The 20,314-nt window shown below is 36.8% G+C and overlaps 2 protein-coding genes across 5 annotated transcripts; one reads left to right on the forward strand and one right to left on the reverse strand.

Annotated features, from left to right (window-relative positions):
• Positions 1-5,308: 5,308 nt before the first annotated feature.
• On the reverse strand, positions 5,309-8,325 carry LOC137713670 (uncharacterized). Of its 4 annotated transcripts, none has more exons than XR_011065325.1 (7): positions 7,846-8,325; positions 7,639-7,752; positions 7,456-7,536; positions 7,041-7,213; positions 6,807-6,878; positions 6,094-6,126; positions 5,309-6,007 (listed from the first exon to the last, which is right to left on the reverse strand). XR_011065325.1 is itself a non-coding variant. In XM_068453001.1 (7 exons), the coding sequence occupies exons 1-7, from the start codon at positions 8,158-8,160 to the stop codon at positions 6,002-6,004; spliced, it is 819 nt and encodes a 272-aa protein (XP_068309102.1). In that variant the 5' UTR covers positions 8,161-8,325; the 3' UTR covers positions 5,313-6,001. The 4 variants fall into 4 exon arrangements, 3 of the variants coding, with proteins under 3 accessions (XP_068309103.1, XP_068309102.1, XP_068309101.1); XM_068453001.1 differs by having other exon boundaries at positions 5,313-6,007; positions 6,807-6,903; XM_068453002.1 differs by having other exon boundaries at positions 5,309-6,126.
• A 4,827-nt stretch (positions 8,326-13,152) lies between these two features.
• On the forward strand, positions 13,153-17,041 carry LOC137712534 (triose phosphate/phosphate translocator, non-green plastid, chloroplastic-like). Its single transcript, XM_068451614.1, has 9 exons — positions 13,153-13,710; positions 14,094-14,216; positions 14,288-14,440; positions 14,700-14,785; positions 14,925-15,009; positions 15,401-15,520; positions 15,611-15,679; positions 16,352-16,481; positions 16,607-17,041. Exons 1-9 carry the CDS (start codon positions 13,318-13,320, stop codon positions 16,681-16,683), a joined length of 1,236 nt encoding a protein of 411 aa, XP_068307715.1. The 5' UTR covers positions 13,153-13,317; the 3' UTR covers positions 16,684-17,041.
• The last annotated feature ends 3,273 nt before the right edge of the window (positions 17,042-20,314 follow it).

A 20,314-nucleotide genomic window follows, 5' to 3' on the forward strand; every position in this document is an offset into this window, starting at 1 on the left:
TAAAGCAAACTGTATTTGGGTGGATTTGAGTCAGTTAACCCATTCAAAAGCAACTTATAAAAAAACATAAAAAAAGTAACCATTTCTAATTTCTATAGGTGCATTTTTGCTAATAACTCTTGATAGATTTTTCAATATGTCGATAATATTAGTCTAATTAATTATATTATGACACTTAATGCACATGATCGTGTTACAAGCTAATTACCACCTTCAAATGGTGGAATGTACACCACCCTCATCACTTGATGGTGATGAGGAAAAATGTTCTCTTCTTATAATGTATCTCTAAATTAGAAATATTATGAGGTAATAGAAATGTTTTCAGAAAAAATACTTTTAAGTACTTTTTAAAAGCCACTTAGATTTAAAATAAACATTATTATAAAGAGAAAAAAAACTTTTAACAAAAGCACATACAAGAAGAAGTGTTTTTTACATAGCAATTTCAAACCAGCTCTAATATATCTGGATTAGTAAATGTATGTTAAAAGGAATTGGGTTAATTGAGTTGCCATGATTTGTGATTTCAACTTAGTTTTGACCAATGATTTGGGACCCATGAAGTCATGATTATTTCAATCAAATTAGATATCATGGGAGTAGTAGGACCCATTAATTTCAGAAACTTGCATGGCTAATTGAATCCTTTATGGGTGGGGTCTCTAATGTGTAAAGAGTAATGATTGTGTTAGCTTTCAGTTGAAGCATGAGATTCATAGCCTCACAGATTGTGTGACCTTCCTGACTTGTCTGTTAGACCAGAAAATGCCACCTATTTTAATCACAATATCTCGTCTTATTGGTTAGCATGAGATTCTCTCACTTTTAAATTTTCTTTTTTTAGTTTTCTTTTATTTAAACATCCACAATTAAGCAATATCAACATATTTTGTTAATTTTTTATAGAGAAAGAAAGAAAAATAGCAAAGTGAGAGAGGAGGGGAGGGAATGAAATTTAGAGGGGAGAGAATTATACTCTCACGAAAAAATCTTCGATCAAGTTGCCTAACTAATCATGTGAATAGTCGGACTAACATTACAAATGAATGAGAATTTCGACATTTCAATCTCATCCGAGTTCATGCTAGTCCCACCCCTTTATTCTGCCCTATTCCAACCAATATCATAAAACGATAAGAAACTACGCCACTACGTATTTAGTTTTATCTGATCTCACGCTAGTATTGCCCGTAAAACCATCCTATGCGGCAGACCTACTTAAGAATGTGGTGTCTACTAGTTGACGGATTGTTATGTTTTTTAAAAATGGAACAAAAATTCACCGCCCTGAATGGCTTTATAGCTTTCATCACAAGCTATAGAACAATAAAAAAAAAGGAAAGAAAAAGACACCGAAGAAACAAAATACAAAAGAAAAATAAAAATAAAAATAAAATTTTGCAGAGCATTTCTTTTTAGTTTATATATATATAGGCTTTTGATTAACGCGTTACGTGATATGAAGTGAAAATTGACAGGTGCATTGAAAAGAAGGTGTAGAAAATAGTCGTTTAGTTAAGGCGGTGACAAGCGTGGTCGGCAAGCAAGTAGAAATCTTAGGCAGACACCACTAATTGCTTGGACAATGGGCAACCATAAATCAGGGGATTTCACTCATATATTGTTATAAAATTACAATGGGCAATAAATTCAGATCATTTAATGTTTGTAGCGTTTAAAACTATGTAACATGAAAAAGTTTTCCAACTTTTAAGTGCCCACAAAAAGATAAATTACAAAATCTAGCATCTAGATCATGTGTATTAAAGTGTCAAAAACACAAAACACCACACATACATCACGCTCCTAATTTTAAGGCTCACACACTTATCATCGCCCTCTCTCTCTTTCATTGTCATTGCTCTGATTTTCGGACAGAAGAACGTTTCCCACACTGAGTAGGATTCTTTCCTCTTCTATTCTCATCCCATTTCTTCCCATTCTCTCACACTTTCCTTTTTATCTTATTGTCTCTATATAAAAATTATATAAAATGTTGACATGATTTAATTGTAGCCATTCAAGTAGAAGATGAGAAAATGAGAGAAATATTAGGAGGAAAGATAACCCTCCTCCCTCTCCCACAAGGGTTAGAATAGGATGAGGAGTGAGAACATGTTGGTTTATAACAACTAAGTATGGTACTTAACATTATAATTAAAGTACTAATTAAGTACTTACAGACTATAAAAAATGATTAGATGCCGCACCTCAAGACCCATTGTCGTCACCGCAGGCTAATTGGTTTATTATTCGAAATGAAAACACTGAATAGTTCAAATTTGTTTTGTTTTTGGTGGATCGATAAAGTATACAAATTTGTTAATTATGCTAATGAAGTTTTAGAATATGATTCAGGTGGCAAACAAATCATTCATTCTACACACGTCACACCTAGTTTAGTTCAAACAGAAGATTCCTCTTCCTCTTCGGTTAGTTCATGCCAAAAGGATAGGTTAGCAAAATTGAGGTTAATTGGTGGACACTAGGCTTTTTTTAAAGTAATTTTCTTTCCCGATATTCTGAAGGATGCTTTAGATTTTGACCATTACAATTAATTAATGATTCCTAGATAAAAATCTATCTACATATCAACGTCCAATAAAAGTCCAAATTTAAAATATGCAGCCACATCAAAATACTATAGACCTTCTAATACAATTTATTTACACCCATGCCAGTTTTCCAAATCCCTAAATTTATTCCAAATTAAAAGTTGTAGAAAAAGTGAAATAAAATATACAAACTGTTGTATTGCATTAATTGTATCCATATCATACCAAAAATTTACCTTTTTTGTGATATATATATTTTGCATTAATTGGGAAGTAAATTAATTTGCTCCAAATTATTTAAAAAAAAAATATACGAAATCCATATTATATATTTTGAATCAAATAATACTTCTCTAACTTGTAGGTAAATTATTTTTCATGTATTGTTACATATATTAGGCACATTTTATTCTTGTATAAATATAGATATGACATAATATTTTTCAATATAATACATCAAATTACATTTCTTCTTGTTATGGGTAAATTATTCTCCATGTATTAGTGAAAAAAAAGATATTATATTACACATGAGGTATAATTTTTTCGTAGGTAAATTATTGGAAATTAATTTGTTCCAATTATATAAAAAATATATATACTACACCTTGATTATATATATATATATATATTTTTTTTTGAGAAAACCTAGATTATATATTTTGAATCAAATAACATTTTTGTATACATGATAGGTAAATTACTTTTCATGTATTATTACATATATTAGCCTATTAGGGACGTTTTTTGGTAAACATATATAAGGTAATATGTATATAATTGTTTGTAGGTAAAAAGATACAATCATAAGCATGATCCAATTCCTAAGTTTATGCAATATTTTGTTGTTGGTATACAATATTTTGCATCATTAGAAATGAACATTTCAAATAGTAGGTAGGTAAATTAATATGGTCTAATTATATAAATACACACACACACACACACACACACACACACACATATATATATATATATATATATATATATTTATACACATTTTGAATCAAATAAGATTTTTGTACATGGTAGGTAAATTACTTTTTATTTTATTTTATGTATTATTACATATATTAGGTTTTTTTTTTGTTTGTAAAAATATATTTATGAACACATAATGCCAGATACATAGAATTAAGCCAACAATTCTCATATTTGATATTAATATGCAATGAATTTTTTAACATTAATGTCTTATTTTTCTTTTTGCAAAATCATTAACTCTCTCCTTACAATCTGCATAGAATTAATTGTGCACATCAAATATGCAATAGGGGTATTTTAGGCATCCAAAAAAATGTAAAATGTGTAAATTAATATTTAATTAATGAATTCACTTAGATGGATCCTAGTCATTGGGGTTTTTTTTTTTTTTTTTTTTTTTGAGTAAAAAAATTATGTCGGATTTTATATGGAAAAAATTAAATTTGAGGGATTAAAGTCATATTTTTGGTATTCTAAACTACTCTTAGTCTACGGAAAGAGATATTCAAATACGGGGTTAAAAAAGCATGCATACGTATGCTGCCTGAGCCAACTAATCTAATTCATAAATGTGGCTTTTTTAAGCATTTTTTAATGTTCTACACTACCGAAGTGAGAGATTCAAACTTGGGTGCAATGAGATGAGCAAACAGCCCAAACCAACTAGCATAACTCATTTATCTGCGAGTTTTCGAATTTCATAGCGTGATACAACCTCAAAACAAACTTCAAATATAACAGATAATAGTTCAGTAAATCTAACAAATCTTCTTTTCCAACCTAGTTTTTGTCCTTAATGGGTGCAAGTGCAAGTGATTCAATACCAGACCCATGCTCAAAACATGATGCATATTCCAACCAAAGAACAATGTGAGAGAGAGAGAGAGAGAGAGAGAGAGAGAGAGAGAGAGAGAGAGAGAGAGAGAAACAGACCGATTATGAAGCTTCTCATGGTGATGAGGGATCCCAAAAGTGCTTTGGTAGAAGCAGCCGATGAGTTAATCAGTTGAAACAAGTGACTAATATTACAGAGATTACAAAATGGTCTTGGAAAGTGTGGTAGTATTTGTAGAAGGAAGGCTAGCAAAATGATTGGTTAGAGAAAATTTTTAGTGTGCTGAAAATAGGACCTGATACACCAAGTGTAATAATATAAATGGTTGATAACTTGAAAATTTTCTCAATTGGTTAGGTGTAGGATGCTGTTATAAATACAATCTGCATGACCATGAAAAAGGGGCGGAATTTGATGACAATAATTGTTGAGTGTAAGAATGTTAAAAGACAGAAGATGGGACTTCCATACGCTTGTCTATCCCTCTTTTATGGGAAATTTGGTGTTTCAAAAGCCTCTTCACACTACACTTATTAAAACCTAACCTATGCGACGAAAAACACTTGCATGTCCCTAGGTGTATACTCTCTTAATGTAGCACTCATTGCGTAACTTGAGTCTTACGAGAAAAAGACGTATGCACCCTCGTGTAGGTCAGTTGTTCTCCTATATGCCCCCATCCACCTTGTCCAAATAACCATATTCGTTGCTTCATTTGATTAAATCAATTTGATGGTCGGAAACAAAGAGGAACGTGTAGGAGGAGAGATAGGGTGTGATTATCATTTCCCAATATTCTCATTTTCGACACGAATATTTTTTTTAAAATGGAGCTAAAAATATGAATGGTAAAAACTTATCATTTGACTCCAAAGGAAACATGAGCTCCCCACAAACCAGTAAATACATGGTGACTTATTGTCTCTGTCATGAATATATTGAGGAATGTCCTATTTTACCTCCCACACACCTTTATTGATTTTTAGCCGTTTATCTTCTTCAATACATTCAATCCGCCAGCCGAAAATTGAGAGGAGTGTGTGAGAAGTAAAAATGGGTAAGTGGATAGCACTACCCTACATTGCAAGGACATAACTCATAAGCGCGAGGCAACACAACATCACACCAGCAACAGCATCATAGGATACAAGTCAAACAAATTAACAGAACTTAAACACATACGTGATACCAGATGACCAACTAAACTCGACATTGCATAAACAACAAACCTGATTCTTCATCCTGCAATTCTCCGAACATACTCGGCACTTTTGTGTTCACATCATGCACCATGCCACCGAAACATTAAGAACGATCGAGCGTAAGATGCCAATGAAGAATGACTGTCATATAAGCCTACTAGATACCTAAGCTTGGTTTCAAACTACTTGTATCCATCCAACCTCTAGGCTACTGAGAATCTTACACAAACATATTCCCTTACAAAACTGTCACAAAACCTATATACTTTCATCTTTACAAATTAATCGTTGTCCTAAATCTGCTACGTAGAACTTTACTCGTTTATGTGCCAATTCCTCAGGAACAGAAATGATTTTTACACTTAAATTACTGGATACAATACGGAATAAAATTCCGCTGTCCTCCGTAGGGATGCCACGACTCACTTCTGACAATTCAAAAGGTGTCAATGTCATCTTCCAATATCGAGAGGGCAAAGGGAGCAATTGCCACGTTAAACGATTGTGAACTTACCCTATTGATGTGTTTCATCTCAAACTCACCTTCCTGCATTGTATGAAAACAAAATGTACGTCAATTTCTTTAAAGTTGCATTTGGATTTGTGGATTTAAAACAAAGGATATCTATGTATGTCTGTTTAATTTAAGTTTGTCTGCATCAAAAGTTCAAAACATAAAAAGAAAACATTGAAGCTTCAGCTAATAATTGAGAAGAAAAACCAGGGGCCAGCCTCACGACACAGCATTGCTGGAGGTGACTCGTATGTGCAACATGCCAAGTGACTTTTGATGGGGTTCACACCTATAGGTTACTCAATTATGAATGGATGGATTTGTACTCCATCATACATATGCCCAAAAGATAGGCAAATCAGTGAATGCTGTAATTGGAAGTGATAATGTGATTGATAAAAAACTAGGTACCATCTTGAAATTCTTTCTAATCGTATATATGCACTGTTGGAAGTATTTTGAAAAAAAAAAAAAAAAAACTCACAAAGAAAATAACATTTTCGTTTTAATTTCTCAATGTTCCAGCTATAGAGATGCTTTATTTGAAATATTAATAAATGTAAAACTTCACCGTAGATATGCCTTAATCTGCAACTGAAAAGGGTATCTCACCGCACAAGCCACATTAAATAAAGTTCGAGCCTTTCTATTTCGGATTGTATCAAAGTACAAAACCAATTAAATGTATTTTATGAATATGATTTCATGCTTACCATTCTACCACTGTGAGTGCTTAATGGGCAAGCTGATGAGTATTCAAAACTCGTTTGAGGAAGAATAACTGGCTGTTCACCAATAACACCAATCCCCCTACGATGAGCGAAAGTAATACACAATATATTTGGTAAAAGAAGAAGAAATATCCTACCATTAACTGCGAGCAGGAAACCAAAAATAAGATAATCCAGAAGAGATAAGAGATATCACAGAAAAGAAAACTAACTCACCAGACATTTTCGGATTTTCCGTTGGCATCCGTGATAATCCAATGCCTTCTAAGAAGTTGAACAGGGCGATCTGAGTTATTGGTAATTCGTATTCTATATGCAAAGAAGTGTTGCCCCTTCGAAGGCTGACTTCTGCCCTCTATGAACACACTCCTAACTTGGACCCGAATACCCTGAAGAAACAAAGATTTCATTTCAAATTCATCCAATTAAATTAGCATGTGAACTTTTCCATCAAATTATTTTTCTTTTGCTCACATTCTACCAAAATTCACGTTATCCGCTCTAAAGGTATCTTATTTCCCAATTGAATTAATGCACGCAGTCACGATAACTACAGTTCTAAAAGTCAAAGAAACAAATTAAATCAAAACAGAAATGTAATTATGTGATGAAATACTGCATATTCTCATACCAAAGTTGTTGCATCACTTGAACATTTCAAGAAAGAGTAAGGGGCTATTTCCTTTAGCTCATCTCGATATTTCGCGGCGTCCTGGGCACATCAAATCAAGACTTTTAATGAATTTGGTGTTGTATTTTTCAGCTCAATGCTAATTAGCAATAAACACCCTCCAAATTAACTCAATTTATTTACCTCAAATCTCTCTTCAGCAATTGCCTCCTTTATCCTTCTTCGGAGCCACAAAACCGGCTCTTCCTCTTCTAACAACTTCAATGAGTCCCGAATCCTCGCCGCCTCCTCGTAATCCTACAATTTCAAGCTTAAAAACCATAATCCTCTGTTTGGATTCCGAGAAAACGAAGGAAAGTGAAGAAAGTTTAAAATTTACAATTTACTCACCTCAGATTTCGACGCGACCTCCATTTGCTGCTTCAACAAAGCCCAGCTCTGACTCCGAGACAGAAACGAACTCGGTTTCTGACCCGCACCGGAACTCGGACTCGAACTCCGACTTCCACTCCACCCATTCCCCCCGCTCCTCTCCGCGGCGCACGCCACGACCCCACCCGATTTCCCGAAATCCACAGGCCCCGACCCGACTCTCAACTTCCGGACCTCCGAATTCGCGACGCCGAAGCTCCCCCGCCCCGGCAAACACGTCCTCGTCGTCCCCGGACAGCAATTACTGCAGACTTTGAGGCTTAATGAATGCATTATCTTCTTCTACCTCCGATTCTCCCTCACTTTCTTTCTCGCTTGGAAAATTTGAAAGATTTTCTCGGGAAAACTTGTATAGTGAGCGATTTGGATTGGAGGGTTCCGTATTGGAGCGAAAACTGAGGGGAATTGGAGCGGTGCTACATTCCCACTGCTTGCACGTGTTTTTAAGGATATGCTTAATCCTAATTAATTTTCATTAAAAAAATCGTAATTAATTTCTATATTAACTAATTCGTTTTATCCATAATTCTATTTTTGGACTTCAAACTACTAAACTAGCCCTACTAAAATATGCTGACGGCTGCACCTTGGACAGCTTATAGGGGTATTTTGGAGAATTTGACATTAGGGGATATTTTAGGTTTTGCCACTTGTGATATTTGAGGTGTAGTGTGTCTGGACCTCAGATTGAGGGGTTGGGGATTGTTTTGCTAATTATGGACGAGGCCCACTGAATGCATTCAATCCTCCATGATGTATGTATTCTGCTTGTTATATATGAATATCGTACTTTTTTCTTTAAATAAAATGTTACATGTGTGTTCAATTGGTGTATCTTCGTATTTGGGTTTCACACTACTTCTCTTGCACGTGCTCTATCAAGATAGCACGGATAAGTTATGATTAAAACATTTTATATCAATGATGCAATCTATTAAGATAAACTTATATATTTCATTGTATAATTGGCACAAACTATTATGTTAGTGGCAATAATCATGTCGTGTAAGTCATTGTCTTGCAAGATGAGGGATTTATTTATGCCTCTAGAATACCAATACATTAATATGGAGATACTTTAAATAGTAACGTGGCAATACTTTAAATGTCTAATGCAATGCCACTTATTTCCATATAATAATGTATTTAGTTTAAGATATTGTCACAATGATTGACCTAATGCATATAATGTGGAGTAAAAAATAATCTTAAAAATTGTGGAGGTGAGACGTGAATTTTTTGACAAGAAGAACAAAATTACCCTCGAGGCACACCAAGATTCTCATGCGTATGCAAAGAAAATAACGGCTCAATCAAGGAAGAGTCAAAAGTGATCAATATGGTATTTATTCAAATCTCTCTTATCACCCCTCATCAATCCCTTATTGATTTTATTCAAAATGTAACTCTCAAAACTTCCTATTTAATTTAGGAAGAATTGCCATGTTAATTGCAAGAAAAGTCTGCGGTACTGTTCACTTTAACGAAAAACCACATTTTTACACTAAAAAATCAAACCTGGTACTATTCATTTTAGCCTTTATTTTGTCCTTATCGTTAAAACTCAAAGTTTTCAAGCTATTTTCATTAGTTTTCTCTAAGATTAATCATCAGACATTCAAATTGAAAATTACGTGAAGGTTGTATCCTTTGGGAATTTGGAAAGCCATCCAAATATTAACCATGAATAGAATTCTAATCAAATCATTATAACTTTTTATAATGCCAACCAAAAGTTAACATAAAAATACTATAATGTCTTTTCTTAATTAAAATAAGGCTTATTAATTTAAATATCCTCTGGAACTGTCATTTAGTATCACTTTACCCTCTGAAATTGGTTTTATCTCACTTTCCCTCTGAAATTGTAATTTTCAACTCTTTTGGTCTCACTTCACCCTATTCCGTTAAACAACTGTTATATTCAAGGGTATTTTAGACTTTCTACACATCTATTTACCTCTAACCTACCCACTAAACTAATCTAAATTCTATTTTTGACAACCCTATTTCAAACCCCATGAATTAGGATATTTTTTAAAATAAATTATTCAATCAATAGAAAATTTTCGAGCAACAATTGAAACTTTTGGTTCCAAAATGTTCACATTTATTTTGGACGATTTTTTGGATTAGGAAGTATTTTGGACATGATAGCTTAATGTTTTGTTTTGTTTTATTTATTTATTTATTTATTTTAAGATTAACATTTGTGCAACTGATGTTAATGAAGCTCGGAATGGGGAGAAGAGATTCGTACCGAAAAGAGGCTGAGTCGTGGTTGGAGTTGGCCGGAAAACACTTGCAAAAATCGTGGTCCTCGCCAAAAAATTGGGAACTAGCTTCCCGAGTTGTTTATGCGTCCAACATGTGATTATCACTTAAAAAACTACTCTAATCTAACACTAAAATACGATCTAAAAGGTTCTAGGGACTTACTTGCACTGGAGATGGCGAAAACTCCTCGGGGGTTCATCGAGAAAGGATGAACAGTGGCCTCTGCCATTGTCGGAGTCCCCAAGGCCTTGGCTTGGGTTCGAGACGACGAGATTCAGAGGGTGGTGGTGGTCTGGTAGAATGAATGCAAGCTTAATATTTTTATAAAAACATGCAATTTGAAAAGGGGTTCACTCATAAATATTCTGTTACCGAAGAGCCGTTCGAACTAGGGATGATAGGATCACTTCCAACCAACGCACCTAAACACAATTAGGCACCATTTGTTAAAACTCTACTGAAACAATAGAATTTGGGAAAACATATGGCGAATTGGGTCGTCAAAAAGTTGATCGGAACAATTGCCGATGCCGAATTCGAATTCGTCAAGTTGGGTCATCGAAAAGTTGGCTGGAATAGTCGTTGATGCCGCCGTGGTCGCCGTCGTGGATGGCGGCGGAGCATAGTACCTTCGATGGAGGTGCATATGTTTCACACGTCGAGCACAACATCCCCCACGCGCCATGAATACAAGGGTACTCGCCACCTCCCCGATTTATGCAGTTTTTTTTTTCGAATTTTCTTCCAACTTCCAGAGCTCATTCCGAGCTCGATACAACTCCAAATCAAGTGATTCAAACGTCAAAATGAAGTTAGAAATGTGAGGACGAGATTCATACCCTTTCGAGACCCAATGAAGATCAAAGTTGGCAGAAAAAATGACTTGAAAGTGGCCAAACAGCCATAGTGGGAACTCCCCGGAATCTGGAAAATGCTTATCTAAGCAATTTTCGTGATTAAACCTTCACCAAAACCATTTTTATTCAATAATCATGTACTTTAGACCACGAGGGAGGAAGATCGAAGGAGTTTCATGGCTTACCTTCACCAGAGACGGCAATAACTCTTCGGAGAAAAGGTTGCATAGTAAAGGCATTATTGTGCAAATAAATAGAATAAGGAAAAGAGAGTGATCTCGTCCAGTGCTCGCCGTAGTGCTAAGGTAGTTGTGATGGTGGTGATCTGCCGTGTACGAGAGGAAAGGGGGAGTTCGAGGGAGGGTGAGAGAACACGAGAGAGGCGAGGGAGGGTGAGAGAACACGAGAGAGGCGAGTGAGTGTAGTGGGAGAGATGAGTGAGGGAAAGAAAATAGTGAGAAAATAAAAAGAGAGAGGAACTCTCGAGACAAAGGGAAAACAACCAGAAAAATAGGGACATAGGGCCCCATGTCAAACAATGAGGGGTCCAAATTGAGAAAATATCTTCAAACGTGAAATTACCTAAATACCCTTGACGTTCAAAAATTCGTAAAAACTTCGTTTTAGCTCTGAATTCAATTCTGCTCGCGCCTCTGCGTTTGTATTGACAAGGGCAATGTGAATATGTTAAAAGAATAATTCCTACATATCATGACACTAGAGTCAACGAAAGTCAACATTTTCACCGCTAGGGGCATTTTTTGTAATTTTATACAATTATAACGTAAACTCTGAGACGGGTTGTTATAAGTAAACTTTAATGTAAAAGTCATAAATGTATAAAATAAAAAATGGACATGACAGTGTGGGTGATGATTACGACAATGGTGGTGAGGGTAATGGTTTTGATGGTGGTAGTGGTGGTGCCAATAAAGGGGAATGGTGGTTTCAGAGGTAACAAAAGTGGTGGGGACGACGATGGTAACAGTTGCGGTTGTGGTTATTGTTGTGATGACAATGGTGATGGTGGTGATGGTGGTGGTAGCAATGACAGCAACGATGATAATGTTAGTTGTGTTGGTAGTGGTGGCGGGTATGATTGTGGTAGTGGTTGTAGTGGTGGTGATGCGATTGTGGTATGGTGGTGGTGGCAACAATGAAGGTGGTAATGACAATGGTAGTGTAAGAGGTTAGGGTTTGTAGTGTTATGTGGTAGTTGTGGTTATTTTGTTTTTCAAGGATAAATAATGTCATTTTCTTTTTTAAATTTATGCATTCTTTTGTTGAATTGAGGCCCGCATTTGCTCATTGTATTGACGACTTTATCAACCGAACTTACTTCATTGCTTAAGACTTGATGCACCATTTACTTGAATATTTATACACTCAGGGGGGAGTGTTGCAGTCTTGATTAGGTTAATAATGTTATTGTGTAAATATTAGTAAATCCTTATAGGATTCTATCATATCTTTTAGATAATATCATGTTTAAGTTGTAATACCTATTTGGTATGGAATTTACCTCCTACAACTATAAATAAATGCATGATGAGATGAGAAATCAGACTACAGAAATTCACTCAATTCTCTCTTTCTCTATACTTACCGTATCTCTCTATAGCGCTCCAATTAAGTACTGGTTTGGTACTGATATACTTTTATAAAAAGTGAATATAAGAAAAAGCTGAGCTCAAAAAGTGTTTGGTAAACACTTAAAAACAATTTTTTTTTCACAGTTTTGGATAAAAAAAGATGAAAACATGAAACAGCAAAAATGAATTTATTCTTATAGCACATCAGAATCAGTTTTTTTTTTAATTTTTAAATACAGCAATACCAAACTACATAGTACATATTTTATACTATTTTAAAATTCATAGCTAGTCAAATCTAATTTACCAAACGCCTACCTACCCCCACCAAAATGCCCCATTATTTTTTCTTAAAGCAAGCCAACAACATCATGTGGTAGGAAAAAAAAAAAACCACATAAAAGAAAGAAAAAACATAAAAATTCAAAACATTTATAAGCACGAGCGCTTCACCTACCAGAAATCTAACTGCCGCATAGAATATCCGACAATTAAGAATTTCGGATTCAGCATAAATTTTTAATATTAATTCAATTTCTAATTTCCATTGAAATTAAAAATCTTAATAAATTATTTTTCCTAATCCGACATTTTCAGAAGCCTCCATTTCTGAATCCATCGACGGACTCCGCGAGGCCTTCCGTCTCCCCTTCTCTCTCTCTCTCTGCATCTTGCTCTCAGATCTCCATTTCTGAGCTTCGAAAATGCAGAGCGCTGCCTTCACTCTCACGCCCTCACTCCGCCTTCCGAAGCTTCGGAGGCCGTCAGTGAGCTCCGCCGTGAAAACTAGATTCGATCCGATACGTGTTTCGGCCTCCTCGAAGCCGAACAATTTCAATGATGCGGTCTCCGTTTCTTTGCCGCGCCGATCCTGGTCTCTCTCTTCGTCTTCCTCTGATTTCAAGCTCAGGCCGTGGACTTCCGTGCCGTTAGTCGATTCCGATGCCCGAACAAAGCGTTTTGAGGTACGCGCCACTGCGGAAACCGCCGGCGAGAGCTCCGAGTCCGGCAGCAGCATATTCAAAACGCTTGAGCTCGGGGCGTTATTTGGCCTCTGGTACCTCTTCAACATCTGGTTCAATATCTACAACAAGCAGGTAGCTTTTGTGTATTTTGCTTCTGCTTGTTTGATTTCTTGTGTTCTTATTTGCTTGATGTGCTATTGCTGTAGATTTGTTTGATTTTAGTGAAATGCATTGTTAGAATCCATATTTTTTTGGGTAGATTCTGTTTGGCTTGGCGTAAAGTTTGCTTGAAATCGGAGTTTCATTTTTGAATAGAAAATGAAAGAAGATGTAAAAGCTGGATCCTTTATTCATTTACTGAATAGAAGGTGATTTAGTTTAAGGTGGTAAAAAGGGAATATGTAGCTTTTAGCATGCAATTTATTTCAATTCATTAAAAAAATTGAACAAGTCCGAAATATAACGATTCAGATAAGAGTACATTATGTTTGATTAAGGAAACTTCTTCTTTACAGGTCTTGAAGGTGTTCCCATACCCAGTAACTGTCACCGGAATACAATTTGCTGTTGGGACTGTAGTTGTTCTGCTTATGTGGGGTTTGAATCTGTACAAGAAGCCAAAAGTTAGCGGTGCACAGGTACGTACTAGTTTGATCAAATGAGTGTCTGATAAATGGGTTGTTTCTTATTTTAAGCAACTTGTCAACAGCTTGCAGCAATTCTTCCACTGGCGATTGTGCACACTTTGGGTAACCTTTTTACTAATATGAGTCTTGGGAAAGTGGCTGTCTCGTTTACCCACACGATCAAAGCTAGTGAACCCTTTTTCTCAGTTATCCTCTCTGCCATGTTCCTCGGGGAGGTAAGGATTTCATAAAGTTTTGCCCCATTATCTGTCTATATGCTCTTTTAAAATTCTTCATTGTGTGTACGTTGAGCAGTTTTTAACTTTTTTGTTTAGTGCAAATGCTAAATTAAAAAATTTGTATGAATTGTGATGACTTTGTATCCAAGCATAATCAACCATGAGAATCCAATTGTAGGATTTTATGACTTCTATTTTTCAATTGATAGTCAATTGGGTTGTCCAATTTATCTTATATGTCTTGATGCTCATATAGATACCTACTCCATGGGTGGTTGCTTCCTTGATACCAATCGTTGGTGGAGTGGGACTTGCATCAATTACTGAGGCCTCGTTTAATTGGTAAGAAATTATAGTATACTCAAAATCATGCCAAAAAAAGAGACAAAGAACCACAATGTCTAGATTTGATTGATGAATCAATAATTTTGTGCATGCATTAATGTTTATTTAATACAATTATTGTTTTGTTTGTGAACAGGGCTGGATTTTGGAGTGCTATGGCTTCCAACTTGACAAACCAATCTCGTAACGTGCTTAGCAAAAAGGTCATGGTTAAGAAAGAGGTAATATACATTTCCATATTTTATGTCAGAAGTACTGTTGTGTTGGTTATTGTTGTAGTGGTAGTGATGTGGTAATTTATGATTGGTAAGAAAATGGACTGAAAAGAAATGTTCTCCAGGTCACCTAGCGACCAAGGAATGCATGGTTACTCACCCTTGGATTTGATATCAAGGGTGAAGACTAAATGGATATGCTGTTAATGTTTTAATCCCATTTCTTGATATCAAATCTTAGGGTGGCTGACCATGAATCCTTGGTCACTTGAGAACTGGACTCATTGACTGAATGGATTCACATGTCTGCCTTGCATTCTTCTTTTATTTCTTTACTTCTTTTGTGTTTCTTACTTGTCTTCAATTGGCATCGTAACCTTCAGTTTGTTTTGAGCAGGCAAATATGGACAACATTACACTCTTCTCAATTATAACAGTCATGTCCTTTTTCTTGTTAACTCCTGTGGCCATCTTCATGGAAGGAGTGAAATTTATGCCAACTGTCATGCAATCCGCTGTGAGTATCTTTTTATGAGCGAAAGCTTGCATTGCAACAGAGTTGTTGTAGATTATACTCAAAACTAATTAGCTCTCTCTCCAATTACAGGGTCTGAATGTAAAACAAGTATATATTAGGTCTCTCATTGCTGCACTCTGCTTCCATGCGTATCAGCAGGTTAGACTTTTTTCTAGTTCCGTGGTTTAATATCATTTTCATTTATTTATCAATTTTCCTGGGCTTCTCATTAGCTTTTGTTTATTGCATTGAGTTCATTGTGATGTTCAGCATACTTGTAGTAAAGTACTGAAAAAGTATTTTTAGGTAACGGAAAGTCACTAATCCATGTTTCTGAGCAAACATTCTAGTATTTTTTCTAATTGGTCACTATATTCAATATCGCTTTAACAGCGTGTGCACTGTGCATTTCTTTTCAATCTCTTGTCAAGTCAAATTGACCAGAAATTTCTTCGTAACTGCTTACCTTTTATGTTTTCTTCAAGGATTGTTTATGAACTATCTTGAAACACTGTCAGAATTGTGCTCGTGCTGACTTCAAATTTTGATTTCTTTGGGGCTGCTAAAATTGGGAATGGGATGGGGTTGAGGAGCCACCCTTAGCATAAGACCTTAGATATTTGGTACTCTGGATTAGAATAGAGTAAAAATACGAAATCAGATCGAACAAATTCTGGGTGCAAAAAATGCAAGGGATAGTTGTAAGTGTATTAACTGTATTTGAAAGCTTCCTGTTTGATGCTCGATTTTCCTAAACATTGATGCTTCGTCTTGTTTTCAGCATAGTACTCTCATGTAAGTTGCTGACTATTGGTGAGGTGAACAATGCAGGTTTCATACATGATATTGCAGAGGGTATCACCTGTTACCCATTCTGTGGGTAATTGTGTGAAGCGTGTGGTGGTTATCGTCAGCTCGGTTCTCTTCTTCAAGACACCTGTTTCAGCTGTTAACTCTTTCGGTAAAATGCTTGCTTGGTTTTCGCTAGGATTTAAATATTGGTTTTGCATCTTGGATATTGAGTTTAATTACGAGCAAAGTCTTTCTTGGGACAGAAGTGTATAATCTTGTTTCAATGTAATGCAGGCACTGGACTGGCGCTTGCCGGAGTTTTCCTGTATTCAAGGGTGAAGCGTATTAAAGCAAAGCCGAAGAGCGCTTAATGTAGTGCGATGAGATTTTGCTCTTTGATGATGGAGTTAGATGAAAATTTCCAATTTAATTGTAGGTCAGGCAGGAACCTAATTAGTGGTTTGGCCTTTAATATTTTCATGTTGGTTTCTTCTTGTATTTTGCTTTTGTTTAAGAATTTCATATTTTCTGGACCGCATGATGTGACGAGAAGTATCCTGTCCTCGGTTGTCTTCTGGTTTCAAGTTGTAACTGAATTTTTCCAGGGGTTCACGATTTGATTGTAGAACGTAATCCCGAAAAAGGATTAGTTATTGAAGAAGAAGGCAGGGGTTGTGTAGGAATGTAGTTGTTGGAATCCATTTTCTCTAACTTTCATGGCTTCGTTAATTGGTTGTGTGATAAAAGTAAGCGTAAGTATACATGCTTATGATAATGTGACCGTCACACTTGAAAGTCGATCTTGTAAAAAAGCTTTAGTCTTTCCAAACGCTAATCGTCATTGGTGTACAAGGTTCGTTTCAAGTTCTCACTCGATTTTTCATAGTCTAGGGCAAGGGGTGATTTTTGGATCGGAAACAAGCATTCAAATGTTGATTCAACAAGGTTTTGGAATTACATATGTTTTAATTTCGAAATTTTGGATTATCAGAATATATTGGAAATTTTGGAATCGATTGCTTTGTTTATTACTGCAAAATTATACTGATGCAATAATTCTTGTTATGAAATACTTCCAACAAACGTTGAGTTTTTTTCCTCGTAACCTCAAATTTGATCCGGAATTAAGTAATCAGCCCTAACCGCTACAAGAGGCTCTCCTAAAAAAGAGAGTGGCTTAGTGGCCTCAATCACGACCACAAAGCTCTCTTGAGCAAAGCGAGACAATGACCACTACTAAAAGCAAAAAAGAAAAAAGAAAGAAAGAAACAAAAAGGATTGCCGCCGACACTAAGGCCAAAAGCTAAGGTGGGTGGCGGTAGCCTCTCTCTTTGGAAACACTAAGTACCTGATACTGTAGCTGGACGTCAGAGTTAACATTTATAGTCAACTAAATTTGTAATGATGAATTAACAAGCTAATTAACATATATAGCACAAAACAGTTACCTTCCACTCCCAGAAAGTTTACCAGCCTCATATCGCTGCTGCCGGATTTGCTTTCAACAACTGCACCGTAAATTTTGGCCACGCCCCCATCAAGCACCTCCAATCTTTGTAGTTGACGGAAATAACCAAACCAGAGCCGCTCGAAAGCAGTAACAACTCTCACAAGATGCAGTTTGGCATTCGTTTCCTTGTTAATCCACGGCGAAACGGCAGGAGCAATATTCATGGGATGATCCACAGGATAAGGAGTGTTGAGAGTTGTCCCATATCGGTGAGGGATAAGGTTTGTTATGTGCTTATATGGTCTTGGCTACTCCTCATATTGCCAATTGGTTTTACGGTGGAACCCCAATTTCATCATGGTATCAGAGCGGGTTGTCCTCGTGTGAAGCCAAACGGCCACACGCGCTCCACGTCACCAATTGTTGTCCACATGTAGGCTTGAAAATCTGCCACACGTGCGGAGGCTAGTTGAGGAAAGAAAAAAAGTACTACCTTGCGGGCGCAGAAGGTTGAAGCTGTAGCAGAAGCAGCGGTACCTGCAATTCCAGAATCCCAGAATCTGCAACAAAGTTTGCATCTGCTGTTGGAGAACATAATGATCTAGTTTTCTCCATATTTCCAGCAACCAGAACCAGGGGGGCCTAATATTTGTTGCCCTAATAGTATTCATGTTTCTGTTATACGATATACTGCATATTGGATTTTATTTTATTTTATTTTTTCTTGGTGAAACAGCGGGAAACCTATTAGGTTTTGGCTCATCGCCGTCATTAATAATAATATGATAGTTGAAAGAATCAACCAGACAAATCGAATCGGAAACCCTAAACCCCGAAACTTGTTAGACAAATAAGGAATATGGTTGGAGTCCTTGTGTAATTGTATATAATATTATTATTGGAAGAATAAGACGTCCTACAGCCGTCCTACCTTGTCCTACCTACACACTAGGATGGCTACCTTGTCCTACCTACACATTTGTATCATGTATATATATCCTTGTAATCTTGTAGAGAAAAATTAATGAGAAAAAACATTCTCTTCCATATTTTCCACAAAACATTCTCTTCCATATTTTCTACACGGTATACAGAGCAGGTTTATAACCCTAGCCCTAATTTTTTTTTTCGGCAGCTTTCTCTGCCGTTCCCATGGCTGTTCATGACCCGTGCCGTCCCTCATCTGCTCGTCCTCCCCTCCACTGCACCTACTGCAATTTTGATTATCATACCCGAGACACCTGCCATAAACTTCATGGCTATCCCGTTAGCCATCCCCTCCATAGCCAACCGTGGCGACCACCGCGCCGTGCCACTGCTTCCAGTTCTTCCCGCAGCCATGCACCTTCCAGTCCTCCCCGGCAGCCACGGTTTTCTGCTTCCCGGCCCCATAATTTCACCCAGGCCCATCACGTGCAAGGCACCCAGGCCCCCGCCTCCTCTTCTACTCCAGCGACCCACCAAGTGCACGGGGCCCAGCCCATTTTGCATGACTTGCAGCTTGCCATGCCTGACCTCTCTGCCGAGCAGCACTTCCGTGTTCTAGCTGCTCTACGTGACACCACCACCCCTCTTCAGGCCAATGCCGTTCTCACTACTGATTTTGCCCAAGGTTTGTTACCTGTCACCTCTCGTCATGGTCAATGGATTCTTGACAGTGTTGCTACGGATCATATTACTTCTTCCGCTTCATGTTTGGTTAATCGTTCTCCTTCACATTTGCCGCCTGTTTCTTTGCCTAGTGGTGCTTCCGCTCTCATTACTTTTACCGGCACTCTTCCTTTAAATTCATCAGTTACTTTGAAGGATGTTTTATGTGTCCCTAATTTCCGAGTGGACCTTTTATCGGTTGGTAAACTTACAGATGGATTATTGTGTTCCATAACCTTCTTTCCTTCTTGGTGTGTTTTGCAGGACTTGATTTCGAAGGCGATGATTGGTGTGGGTAAGCGACGTGGCGATCTGTATTACCTTGTGGCCCTTACCTCTTCTCTCCCCACCCGTCAACCTCTCTGCAACATCATTACCATCCCTTCCTCTCTCTGGCATAGGCGTCTTGGTCACCCCTCCTCCACTCGTTTGCAAGCTTTAGCGTCTAACTCTCTTAATTGTACTTTTGATTCTAGTCATATTTGTGATGTTTGTCCGTTGACAAAACAAACTCGTCAACCTTTTCTTTTGAGTTCAATTTCATCAACTTTCCCTTTTGCTTTAATTCATTGTGATATTTGGGGCCCGAATCGTCAATCTTCTCTTTCTGGTGCTCATTATTTCTTAACCATTGTGGATGATTTTTCTCGCTTTACGTGGGTCTTCCTCATGAAACATAAATCCGACACTCAACAATTAATTAAGGATTTTTTTGCTTATGTCACTACCCAATTCCGCACTACCATCCAATGCATTCGTACTGACAATGGTGGTGAATTTTTAGCTCTTCGTAGTTTTTTCTCTGATCATGGGGTGCTTTTACAAACTTCTTGTGTTTATACCCCCCAACAAAATGGCGTTGTTGAAAGAAAACATCGTCATCTTCTTGAAACCGCTCGCGC

Source organism: Pyrus communis, chromosome 13 (assembly GCF_963583255.1).
Source record: "Pyrus communis chromosome 13, drPyrComm1.1, whole genome shotgun sequence".
Lineage (NCBI taxonomy): Eukaryota > Viridiplantae > Streptophyta > Magnoliopsida > Rosales > Rosaceae > Pyrus > Pyrus communis.